This window comes from Hemitrygon akajei, unplaced genomic scaffold, assembly GCF_048418815.1.
Source record: "Hemitrygon akajei unplaced genomic scaffold, sHemAka1.3 Scf000046, whole genome shotgun sequence".
Lineage (NCBI taxonomy): Eukaryota > Metazoa > Chordata > Chondrichthyes > Myliobatiformes > Dasyatidae > Hemitrygon > Hemitrygon akajei.
Genome location: NW_027331932.1, coordinates 5,451,054 through 5,464,150, shown reverse-complemented (window position 1 = coordinate 5,464,150; position 13,097 = coordinate 5,451,054). Strand labels below are relative to the sequence as shown.

The following is a 13,097-nucleotide window of genomic DNA, read 5'->3' as shown; positions in this document are numbered from 1 at the left end:
AGTCGCTGGGACCGGATGAGATGTACCCCAGGTTACTGTGGAGGTGAGGGAGGAGATTACTGAGCCCCTGGCGATGATGTTGGCATCATCAATGGGGACGGAAAAGGTTCCAGGGGATTGGAGGGTTGCGGATGTTGTTCCTTTATTCCACAAATTGTTCGAGATAGCGCAGGGAATTATAGACCAGCGAGTGTTTAGTAAGTGGATGGAGAAGATCCTGAGAGGCAGGGTTTATTAACATTTGGAGAGGTTTAATATGATTGGGCATAGTCAGCATGGTTTTGTCAAGGGAAGGCCGTGCCTTTCAAGCCTGATTCAATTTTTTGAGGATGTGACTAAACACATTGACGAAGGAAGAGCAACAGATGTAGTGTATATGAATTTCAGCAAGGAATTTGATAGGGTTTCCCTGGAAGTAATATTGAGAAAGTAAGGAAGCATGGGATCCAAGGAGGAAGGAGAAGTGTATGAATAAGGGAGTTGGCTAAGGAAATATGTGGGAAGAGGAGGAAATAAAGCGGTTAAGTTCGGATAAAGAAAGAAGATGTCGAGGAGAGAGGAAGTGGAGAGGGAAGGTGCGTAATAGCGAAGTCGTTGAGGTGGGGCAGGTGAGTGGGGCAGAAGGAGACAGTGCCAGGCGAGGATGGGAGGAAGAGAGTGATTGAGGAAAACGAAAGGAAGAGGAAGACTGGGACATGGAAGCAGGAAGGTGTGGTGGGAGAGAATGGGAGGCTCGGAGACTGGATGGGAGGAAGGGTGGAGACGGGAAGGGGAGATGGGCCGAAGGGACGGGGGAAACAGAAAGCATCTGTGGGTGTGTAAGCACATTTGCGTGTCAGGGCTAGAGGAGTATTGGTCGTGGAGAGAAGAAAAAGTGAGGGGCAGATGGGGGAGAGACTGGAATAAGATAATGGGGAAGAGGAGAGTGGCTGAAAAGTGGGAGAGAGGAGGTAGTTAAAAGAGCAAGGGTTGAAGAGGGGAGGAAGATAGGATAGAAAGAGAGAGAGAATGGTGGGAGAGAAAGGGAGAATGAAAAGGGGAGAGTTAGAGGGCCTATGGAGGGCAGGAATTTCGTGGAAAGCTGTTCACCTCACTCGGAGGGAGGGGGTTCACACATCGGTGGGTAATGGGTGGTTCCCCTGCCGCCCTGCTTTCTCGCAGACAGGGAGTCCGTAGCCCCGGTCATGAGCAGAGGCAGGGGCAGCGTCCAATCGGTAAAACAGGAAGAATCTGCCCCGGATATATGAGGCTCTATATGAGTGAGAAAATTCCTCGGACGTTCCCTCCTTCCTCCTTCCTGCCCTCCGTCTCAACTCACCTCCACCAAATCCTTTCCTTTCTCTGTTCCTACTTCGATTCCATATTCCCTCAGTCCTCCCAGAATCCCTCTTCTTTCTCCAGCGCGAACTTCATTCTTCATCTCCTCCTCTCCGCTGCCTTGTTCCATCCTGATCTCACACTCTTACCTCCGTTCACCGACACTATCTCCCCAATCAGTCTCCAACTCTCCCGCCTTTTTCTCCGTCTCACCCTCTCCACTCATTTTCCCCATCTCCATCACTCCTTCCGACCTCCTCTGTCCAAATACCCCTTATCACGCTCCCTTCTCCCCAGTCTGTCCATTGTCACTCACCTCTCTATCTCTACCCGACCCACAGTCCTCCCCTCTTTCTTCCCACTCTCATTACTCTTCCCCCAACCACTCTCATTTCTCACGACCACCCTCTGCAATACCCCCGATCTCTCTGTTCCCCGCACTTCCTACCCCTACACTCGGTTACTCAATTAATCAGCTCTTCATCCGGCGTTGGTTGGTACCGGTCTAACCCACTTGTTAACACAGGCTTCCTCTGACAACGGTTGCTTCCCCTATCTGAGCTCAGAGACGCAGAGAATCCTCGGCAGGATGGACCGGAGCGAGAGTTACATGAACGTGAAGTTGGGAAAAGCGGACTCTCGGTCTCCTTGCCGAGGTGAGTGCAGCAGAGACAGGCGACTGATGTGTTCTGCAGCTTATCCTGGTGTGTATGATCGGACGGGTGGAGGGAGTTTCACATTATGTCTGCCCGGGAGTGTGTGATGAGTGAATGTGGAGTGAATGTGGAGTCACTCTGTGACTGACCCCGGGCGTGTGTGATTGGACGGTGTGGAGGGAGCATCACTCTGTGTCTGACCCCGGGATTGTGTGATGGGACGGTGCGGAGGGAACCTCATTCTGTCTCTGACCTTCGCTGTTTTGTCCCCAGCTGAACCTGATGTATTGTACGCGGAAGTTAATTTCAAGTCCCCCTCGGCGCCCCGGGTCCGGGCAGATCGAGGTCAGTTTCATTTTTTTTTTATTTCACCCTGTTCAGCTGATACGGCCAATCCTGTCGAGAGATCTCAGGGAAAACGTTCCTAATGATTGCCTGTTTCAGCATAAGACGGAAGGAACGCGTGGGAGAGACGATGGGGGGGGGGGGGGTGGTGGTGTGAACGTTGTGGGAGGGACGGTGCAGAGGGTGCTGTGAGGAGTGAGCAGCCTTGGAGGGGCGGTGTAGAAGGAGCGCCGTGGGATGGTTTGAGGAGATTGGGCTGTGAGAAGGGTCGGTGAGGAGAGATAGCATGGCATGTGCCATCTGGAGGAAGTGGCGATGAGGAGAGAGCGCTGTGGGATGGGGTTGCGGAGATCAGTGAGCGCCGTGTCCGTGTGGTGAGGAAGGTACGCGGTATAAATCCATAACCGCTCTCTCACTTTTCTTAACCCCACTCTCTTTTCCTTTCCAATTCTCCCCCTCCCTCACCTTCTCACGCCCTCGCCGCTCTCTGTCTCTCCCCTCCTTCCTCTCCCCGTTATCCTCACTGTCACTCAATGTCCTGTTCTCTTCGCCCTCTCTCATTATCCCCTCTCCCTCCCGTCTCGCCTCTATCACAGTCACCGTCTCTACCACTCCCCGTCTCCCCCTCGCGCTCTTAAACTCTCTCTTCGCTCCGTCTCATCCTTCCGCGTCCGCCCGTCCCGGTCTTCCAACCTCGCTCTGTCCCTAAATTTGCCCCTCAATCCCGTCACGCGCTCTCCTCTTCTCTGTCCACGCCTCTCTTCCTTTCCCGGACGCTCTCTCCCCTCGCTCTTCTCTCTCTCTCTCTCTCTCAAATTATCTTCTTTTCTCTTCGCCATCTCTCTCCCACTTTCTCCTCCCCTCACTCTCCCTTCTCAATCGCCCTCTTTCACCCTCTCTCACACCTTTCCATGCCCTCTCACTTTTTCCGACTCTCTCCCCTGCCCCCTCTATCTCCGCCTCTCTCACCCTTTTCTCTCTCCTCATTCTTTCTCTTACATCTTCCCGCCCATCGCCCCTGTAGTTACCTTCCTCACTCTGCTGATCGCTCTCCTCTGCTGCCTCCTGTTTCTCTCCTATCTCTACCCCTCTCCCTCACTCATATTCTCACCCCTTCTCTCTCCCTCACTTGCCTCCCTCTCTTCTCTCTCTTCCCGACACCCTCCTCTATTCTCTACCGCTCTCAATCTCTTCCTAATCTGCCTGTCCGACTCTCTCCCCCAGACGGTCTGAACTCCACTTACTCAGAGCTGAACGTTAGGAAAGGGGAAACTCGCATCGATGAGGATGAAGATTCTCCGATTTCCTCGGGACCCGGCGGTCTGCCAACCACTGCACCACCAGGTCAGAGTTCACAGTGATGACGCCATTATGGATTGGTTATGTGTCATATTCCCAAGTTCCCAACTTTCTAATGTATCTGCCTCGACCACTTCCTCTGTCAGCTCGTCCCATAGGCTGACCACAATCTGGGTAATAAAAGGTTGTTAGTCGTCTTCCCAATTGCATCCCTTTCCCCCCTCACCACTGACGTGCGTTCTTGTCCTCGGTTCTCCAAGTCTACGGAAAATATCTGTACGCACTCACCGCCTCTCTAAGGTCACCCTCCAAGGAATAAAGTCCCAACCTGCCCCACATCTAAGTTAGTCCCACGAGTCCGGCAACATCCTCGTTCTGCTCTTTCAGTTTGCTCGACTCACACTCCCTAATCGTCCCACCCTACCCACCCCACTGTCTCTGCCCCTCTCCTACCGGAATCTCGTCCTCTACTAGGTTCCCGACTCTCCCTAACCACTCTTCTAAAAATCATTCGCCGCCTATGACCTTCTTTCTCAGAAACTCCCCAGTCTTCCCCCTCCGTCCCTCTCTCCTCCCCTGTTCCCTCCCCCTCCCTTCCTTTTTCCCCCTCTCTCGTCCCTGTCTATCTCCTTCAAATCTAACAGGCCCTCCGTCCCTCATCTGTTTCCCTCCACGTTATCGACTCTCACCTCAATCCTGTGCCCTCTGTTTCCCGATACCCCGGACCGGAGGAATGTCTGTGCTCTTTCACCCTGCTTGCGCCCCTCGTAGTTTTATACAACAGAGGTAAGGTCACCCTTGCGCTTCAAGGAATAGTCTCGAACTGTCCGACCACTCTCCATGCCTCACTCCCCCGAGACCAACATCCTCGTAAACTTCCCAGCACCGTGGCCTTTCCTAAATCAGGGCGATCAACACTGAACAAGACCGGCGTCACTGTACATCTACAACGTGACCTCCCGACTCCTGTACCATCACCTTCCAGAGCAGTGTACCATCTGTGACCATGTTAATGTCTAGGTAGATTACATCTGCTCCCCGTACCTGATCAGTCCTTCCGATTCAAATTAGCCAGACTACTCCCTCTGTATCTCAGTCATTCTAATATCTCTCTCCCTCCTCCATCTTCCACCCTCCCTACTCCCCCATTCCTCCCTCTCTCTTTCATCAGTCAATTCTTTCTCCATTTCTCCCTACCTTCCTCTCTTCCATCTGCCAGAGTGATCTACCAAATGGGATCCTGTGACTGTACTTGTTAAAGTCATTGTACATTTTAAACTCATTTTACGCACTCACCATTCCCTGTGTGAAAAACTTACTCTTTACATCTCCTTTCTACCTACTTTCAATCAGCTTAAAACTATGCCCTCTCGTGCTAACCATTTCCACCCTGAGGGAAAAGACTACACGATCTACACGATTAATGCCTCTCACCACCTTGTATACCTCTGTCAGGTCACCTCTCATCCTCCGTCGCTCCAAAGAGAAAAGGCGGAGTTCACTCAACCTATTCTCATAAGGCATGCTCCCCAATCCAGGCAACATCCATGCAAATCTCCTCTACACTATGTCTATGGTTTCCACGTCCTTCTTGCCGTGAGAAACAAAGGAACATAGAAAAACAAGAGCTCAAAGTTGAGCTGAACATGTCCCTGCTTTACTAGGCTTACCGATAGCCCTATATTTTTTCTAAGTTCCAAGCACCTATCCAAAAGACTCTTAAAAGCCTCTAGCGTATCCGCTTCCACCACCATTCCCGGCAGCCCATTCCATCACTCACCTCTCTCTGCTTAACTTAAAAAACTTAACCCTGACATATCTCTCTGTATCTGCTCACCAGCACCTTAAACCCGTGTCCTCTTGTGTCAATCATTTCATCCCGGGCAAAAAAACAAACAAACAAACTTCTAACTTTCCACACGATCAATGCCTCTCATCACCTTATACACCTCTATTTGATCACCTCTCATCCCCCGTCGCTCCAAGGAGAAAAGGCCGACTTCACTCAACCGATTCTAATAAAGCACGCTCCCCAATCCAGGAAACTTCCTTGTAACTATCCTCACACTAGGGAGACTCCTACAATAGTTGGGAAAGTAAAATCTCATACCACAGCAACCCTGTTGTTATTACTCCTTTCCAGAATCTGTCTCCCACTCTGCTCCTCGATGTCCCTGTTACTATTGAATGGACTGAGAAAAATCACCCAGTAGAGTTATTGACCTCTGCTTATTCCTAACTTACACCCACAGAGACTCCGTCGACAACCCTTCCATGTCGTCCACCTTTTATGCAGACGTCACAATATCCATGATCAACAGTGCCACGCCCTCACCTTGTTTCCTTCCTCCCAATCCTTTCTGGAACATCTAAAGCCCGGCATCTGAAGTTGCCATTCCTGATCCCGAGCCACCCAAATTTCTGTAATGGCCACAACATCATAGCTCCAAGTGCTAATCCACGCTCTAAGCTCATCCGCTTTATTCATGATACTGTTCCAATTAAAATAGACATATTTCAAACCATAGGGCAGAGCGCGATCCTTCTCTATCACCTGTCTATGCTTCGTTTCGCACTGTCTCCAAGCTTTCTCTATTTGTGAGCCAACCTCCCTTTCCTCTGTCACTACAGTTCGGTTCCAAACCCCCAGCAATTCCAGTTTAAACTTTCCCCAGTAGCTTTAGATAACCTTCCCGCCAGGATATTGGTCCTCTTCGGATTCAATTTCAACACATCCTTTTTGTGCAGGTCACTCCTGCACCAGAGGAGGTCCTAATGATCCAGAAACCTGAACCCCTCCCCACTGTCCCAATCCCTCAGCCACACATTTATAGTCTATTGTATACTCATTCTATTATTATCCTTACCGTCACGTGGCACAGGCATTAACTCCGAGAATACTACCTTTGAGTTTCGGCTTCTCAACTGTTTTCCTAACTCCCTGTAGTATCTTTTTAGGACCTCCGTCCTTTTCCTACCCATGTCGTTGGTGTCAATATGTACCACGATCTGTGGCTCTTCTCCTTCCCACAACAAGATATCGTGGACGTGATCAGAAATATCCCGGACACTGGCACCTGGGAGGCAAACTACCGTTCGCGTTTCTTTCTGCGTCTATCCGACCCCCCACCTACAGAGTCCCCTATCGCTGCTGCATTCCTCTTCCTTTCCCTACACCCCGAGCCACGGGACCAGACTCTGTTACAGAGGCGAGAAATGTGTTGCTTCCTCCAGGTAGCCGTCCCCACCCAACAGTAATCAGGCAGGAATACTTATTGTTAGTGGGCACAGCCGCTGGGGTACTCTCTAATACCTGCTTCTTGCCCTTCCCTCTCTTGATGTCAGTAGGGTTAATAGGTTTGCCGATGATACGAAGATAGTTGGTGTTGTGGGCAGCGTTGACGACTGACAGATAATTCAGTCTGGAAAAGTTTCAGATAGGGTTTGAGGAACTGGCAGGTGGAGTTTAACACTGACGGACGTTAAATGATGCGCCTTGGTAGGTCAAATGAAGAGATAGCACCCTATCAAAGACACGATTCTAAACAGTGTTGATGAGCAGAGGATCCTGGGGTCCGTGTTCACAGCTCCCTGAACGTGGCTGCACAGTTTGATGGGATGGTTAAGAAGTCCTGTGGCATTCATCCCTTTAATAGTCGGGGCAAATATCAAGGAGCTATGTTGCAACTTTATAAATACCACTAGCTAGGCTGAATCAGGCGTATTGTATACAGTTCTGGTCTCCCCATTATCGGAAGGATGTCAGGGCGTTGGGGAGCCTCCGGACAGGTTTAACAGGACTCTGCCGGGATTCGGTGGCATGTGTTACAACGAGAGGTCGGACACCTGGGTCGCTTCCTCTGGAGCGGAGGAGGCTCAGGGGAGATCTGACTGATCTCTGGAGTCCGTCAGACACCTGTCAGCCTTTCCCAAGTCTAGGAATTTGGGCTCTCGGCGATGACGGCTGAAAGTAAATGAGATTTAGAGACGGTGCGGTGATCGTGGTAGAAGGAGAGAGCGCGAATGGTGGGTGGGTGGGAGCAACAGTGGGGGTCACGGCTGAATTCACACACACGCTGAATGTTCACTCCACAGGTCCACATACAGAGCAGCCGAAGGATAAAATCAGTAATAAACCGTACCGTAAGATCTGCCTACTCTGCCTAGTTACATCCGTCATCATCGCGATGGTTGCCGGGCTCTCGATCTATGGTGAGTCGAACGGGCTCCGGATGGAGCCAGAACGTAAACTAACAGAGTGGAATGAGAGTTAGCGTAAAACCTCACAGTGATGCCGACACGCACCTCAACGTGACACCGACACACCCCTTAACCGTGATAGTAACACGACCTGTACCGTAACATAATCCAGTCTCATAGTGAATCAGACATGCCATTCACAATAACGCCAACAATACCTTCACCGTCGCGCTGACACACCTCTGTACGCGACACAGATACACTCCCAACCACGACACGAACACAACCCTTACCGTGACACAGACATGACACTCACAGTGACAGCAACGCACCCCTCACTGTAACATCGACATGCCCCTGACCCTGTGACTGATACACTCCTCAAGGCGACACCGGAACACACCTCAGAGAGACACCGACACGCCCTTGAAAGTGACACTGTGTCACAACTCTCAACATGAACCGTACCGCACCGTGACAACGACACACCACTTACCGTGGCCGCGCGGCACCGTGACAATGTCTCACACGTCACTGTTAAAGCTAAACGTCGTTCTCCATCTCTCTCAGTATTACAGATTCGTCAGTCTCAAATCACCTGCGACCAAAACTACCAGACACTTTGCCAATTCCTGAACAGTAACAGAGGTGAGGCAACAGCGGACTCCTGCCTGACTCGGCATCACAGGGTGGAGACAGAGAGAGAGAGAGAGAGAGAGAGAGAGAGAGAGAGAGAGAGAGAGAGAGAGAGAGAGAGAGAGAGAGAGAGAGAGAGAGAGAGAGAGAGAGAGAGAGAGAGAGTTTCATTCTGTGTCTGATTCCAGGAGTATGTGATTGGACTGTGCGGAGGGACATTCACTCTATGTCTGACGCCGGGGGTGTGTGATGGGACGGTATGGAGGAAGATTCAGTCTGTGTTTGACCCCGGGAGAATGTGATGGGACGGTGTGGTGGGAGAATCACTCTGTGTCTGACCCCGGGAGTGTGTGATGGGACGGTGTCTCAACTCGGATGTGCGTGACGCGACGCGGCGGAGATAACTTGACCCTGAGTCTGAGACTGATTGAGCGATTAGATCGCGCAGCGTGAGCTTCACTCTGAGTTTGACATAGTCTGGTTGAGACAGCATGGACGAAGCGAGCGTCGCTCTGTGATTGAACTCTTGTATGAGTAACCTGAGAGTGGAAAGTGAGCTTCGCACAGTGCTGACCATCGGAGTTTGTCATGAAACGGTGTGGAGGGAGAGTCACTCTGCGTCTGACCGGAGGAGTGTGTGATGGGACGTTGTGCTGGGAGATTCACTTCTCTTGTTCCTGATTTCCAGAGCAAGAGTGTTCCCAGGATTGGATCAGAAATGAAGAGAGGTGTTATTTAATATCCACGTTGGAAACATCTTACGACGAAGTGAAGAAATATTGTTCGAGCATTGATGCAATGCTGCTGGAAATAAATTCAGAAGAACAGAAGGTACGTGTCACACTGAGAAAAACGATTTCCGCAACAATCATAAACTCAGGGCAGTCATGATTATGTTCAAAGTTTAGTTAATAGCATAGAGGGGCAGCTGAATCTCACTCCAAGCCTTCCCGTCACATAATCCCGCGGTCAGAAACAGAGTGAATCTCTCTCCACACCGTCCCATCACACACTCCCGGGGTCAGAAACAGAGTGAATTTCCCTCCGCACCGTCCCATCACACACTCCCGGGGTGAGACACAGAGTGAATCTCCCTCCTCACCGTCCCATCACACACTCCCGGGGTCAGAAAGAGAGTGAATTTCCCTTCACACCTTCCCATCACACACTTCCGGGGTCAGAAAGAGAGTGAATTTCCCTTCACACCGTCCCATCACACACTCCCGGGGTCAGACATAGAGTGAATCTTCCTCCACACCGTCCCATCACACACTCCCGGGGTCAGACACAGAGTGAAACTCCCTCCACACCGACCCATCAGACACTCCCGGGGTCAGAAAGAGAGTGAATGTCCCTAAACACCGTTCCATCACACACTCCCGGCTTCAGACACAGAGTGAATAACCCTTCACACCGTCCCATCACACACTCCCGGGGTCAGACACAGAGTGAGTCTCCCTGCACACCGTCCCATCACACCCTCCCGGGGTGAGACACAGAGTGAATCTCCCTCCACACCGTCCCATCACACAGTCCCGGGGTCAGACACAGAGTGAATCTCACTCCACACCGTCCTATCACACACTCCCGGGGTCAGACACAGAGTGAATCTCACTCACACTCCCTGTCTCTGCCAAAGTGATGCTCCTTCTTTCTGAAGACCAACATACATGACACTCTCAGGTTCCGGCATTGAGAGAGTCTCCTTCTTACCATTAATTAAAGAATTTAATTTCGCAGAATGTTGTTTCCAAATCTCTCGTCGATCCATTCAGAACATACTGGATTGGAAAATGCGAAAACGGGTGAGATTCGGATTCTTTCTGTATTGTGACTTGTGACCAGGTCAGGATGATTAATTTGGAGACATACCATGGCTTGGGAAGTGAGGGGATCACGATCGTAGATTAGATTCTGACACACGGCTGTTGGGGAGAGTGTGAGGCAGTCGCATCTTTTTGGGGAGTGATACCATCTGTAGTGAGAAAGTGGGTCATGGGGGTTAGTTTGGATACCGGACACGGGGCTTTGTGGAAAGTGCGATGCAATGGGATTAGTTTGGTGACGGTCTTGGGTGTCCTCCTGGAGCTGTTTTGACGCTGTTTAAATTGTTCAACCTTCTTTGATAGGAAAGCGGCTTCTAGTCTTATGCACAGGGATGACACTGGAAGGTCCGCCTGCGGTAACTGCAACTCGTACGAATGGAATACCAATTGCCAATATCAACACCGTTTTATCTGCGAGAAGTCTGCACATTGGTTCATGGATATTCCTGAAAAGATCCTGGATCTCTGTCAGCAGCCCCTAGAACCAAATTGAATCACATTACAATCCGTTTTCCTCCCCGGTCTATCTTCCCCTCTCTTATCCACCTCATCCTCACATTCCATCTTCATCCACTCTGTCCCCCCAACCACTCTCACTACTCGTGACCTCTTCCACCAACACTCTCCTGTTCCTCTTTCCCCATCGATCTCTTTCCTTCTCGTCATCTTTCGCACTCTTCATCCCTCCCTGCACCGTTCTCCACACCTCCTTCTCTGTTGTCTCACTCACTCCTCTCCACCCACTCTCACCTCACTCCTGTCCACTCTGCTTCACAGATACCCCACCCTGGGTTAAAAGACTGTGCGCATTCACTCTATCTATGCCCCTCGGGGTTTTATACACACCTCTATAATGTCACCCGTGCTCCCCACAGAATAAACTCTTCACGCCAGCCCGGTCTCCACAGCTCAGCCACTCGAATCCTGGCAACATCCTCGTAAATCTCCCTCTGCACCCTTTCCAGCTCATCTTTCCTACAGCAGGGAGACCAGAACCGAACACAGTCCTCCAAGTGTGGCCTCACCGATGTCTTGTACAACTGCAATGTGACCTCCCGACTCCTGTACTCAGTGAAGACCAGCGTGCCACATGCCCTGTCTATCTGTATCGCGTGCTGGCCACCGGAATCACCATCTTATTTATTGTCTGTGACTTATACCACCTGAGAGTTGATCATTTGTACAATCAGTACTGCGCAAAGATGTAAATTTAATGTAAGTTCCAAAAATTAATCAATACAGGAAATAGGGGAATATCGAGTGTGCTCATGGGTTCGGGAAGCGTTAAGGAATCTGATGGTGGAAGGGAAGTAACTTGTTTCAAATGGTTGAGTGCGGGTCGCCAGGCTCCTGTACCTCCTCCCCGATGGTACGAATGATGACAGGGCATTTCCCGGGTGGTGAGGGTCCTCAGTAATGGATTACTTCTCGCAATTTGCATGACCGTACACATCGGGGCACTGTATTCCATCTGCCAGTGCTTTGCCCATTTTCCCTCTCTGTATAAGACCTGCAGCCTCTCTGCTAATTCAACAGTACCTGTAGATCGGAAATGTTATGACCGATCTGCACGGAATGTGGTTTCACGATGAGGATGTTAAATATTATTTTGCAGAGGGAGCTGTAACGGTTCAGAATGTGGAGCTTGTTTGCTGAGAACTGAGGAAATGACTGTGCTGAACGCTGAGCTGTTGCCAATAAACCGCAGCTTGAATTATCATTGCTATTGTCCAGATGGTCCAAGGCCCAGAGCAGAACAAGTCAGATGGTGATCCTTGTGGGTATCAATGCCATGAATAGGACGCATGAGGAGGGAGTACAGCGAGTTAGGTTCTGAGTTAATGGGCGGGATGTCCGGGGTATTCATCTCAGGATTGCTGCTTGTGCCGCGTGCTAGTGAGCCCAGAACCAGGAAAACTGTACAGTTGACAGTCATCGGTTTGAACCAGTTGCAGAGGGATGGGAGCCAGATTGCCAGAACAGATTATGGAGAATTTGTGGAGGCAGATGGTTGTAACACCTCAGACGATGTTCGGAATCATATGGTTGAACACAGTGTAACGCGTGTCCTGAGCAGCATAGATTCCAATGTAAAAAAAAACATGTAGGGAAGCCGATAATAGTGCTGGCGATGAGGTAACTGGTTTACGAACAGAGGCAATGAGTGGTAAGGAGAGCCTATTGATTGGTGGAAATGGCAGTCAATCGGATGAGCTGCAACGTATAAGGTGGACAATATCGAAAAGGATGAATGCAGGTCAGAAGGTGTTGAATTTGAATGCACACTCTAACTAAAACACAACGATGAACTTGCAGCACGGTTGCAGATTGGCAGGTCTGATGTTACAGGCATCACTGAATCATGGCTGAAAGATTGTAGCTGGAAACTTGATGCCCAAGGATACACGTTCTGTCGAAGGCACAGGCCGGGAATGCAGAGAGGGCGTCTGAGCTCTGTTGGTAAAAATGAAATTAAGTCGGAAGAAAGAGATGCCATCCAAGCAGCAGACACAGTGCTGGAAGAATTCAGCAGGCCAGATAACATCTATGGGAAAGAATACAGACGCCGTTTCGGGCCAAGTCCATTCATCAGTGACCTAGGGTCGCTAGGTGTTGAATCACTGAGGGTAGAGATACGGAAATGCTCGAGTAAAAATATCTGATCAGAATTGTATGCACACACACACACACAGTGGTAAGGAAATGGCCTCCAAAGCATAACGGGACGCAAAGAATACGAAGGGCAATGCAGCAATCGACATGGGGGAACTACAATATGCGGGTAAATTGGGAAAGGCAGGTTGGTGCTGGATTCCAG

At 50.3% G+C, this 13,097-nt stretch overlaps 1 protein-coding gene across 2 annotated transcripts; it reads left to right on the top strand.

The window, feature by feature from the left end:
* Nucleotides 1–1,876: 1,876 nt before the first annotated feature.
* On the top strand, nucleotides 1,877–11,368 carry LOC140720714 (killer cell lectin-like receptor subfamily B member 1B allele B). Of its 2 annotated transcripts, XM_073035545.1 has the most exons (8): nucleotides 1,877–1,973; nucleotides 2,247–2,318; nucleotides 3,543–3,662; nucleotides 7,713–7,829; nucleotides 8,388–8,465; nucleotides 9,142–9,284; nucleotides 10,194–10,258; nucleotides 10,583–11,368. In XM_073035545.1, exons 1-8 carry the CDS (start codon nucleotides 1,907–1,909, stop codon nucleotides 10,770–10,772), a joined length of 852 nt encoding a protein of 283 aa, XP_072891646.1. In that variant the 5' UTR covers nucleotides 1,877–1,906; the 3' UTR covers nucleotides 10,773–11,368. The 2 variants fall into 2 exon arrangements, with proteins under 2 accessions (XP_072891646.1, XP_072891647.1); XM_073035546.1 differs by lacking the exon at nucleotides 10,194–10,258 and having other exon boundaries at nucleotides 10,583–10,723.
* Nucleotides 11,369–13,097: the final 1,729 nt, after the last annotated feature.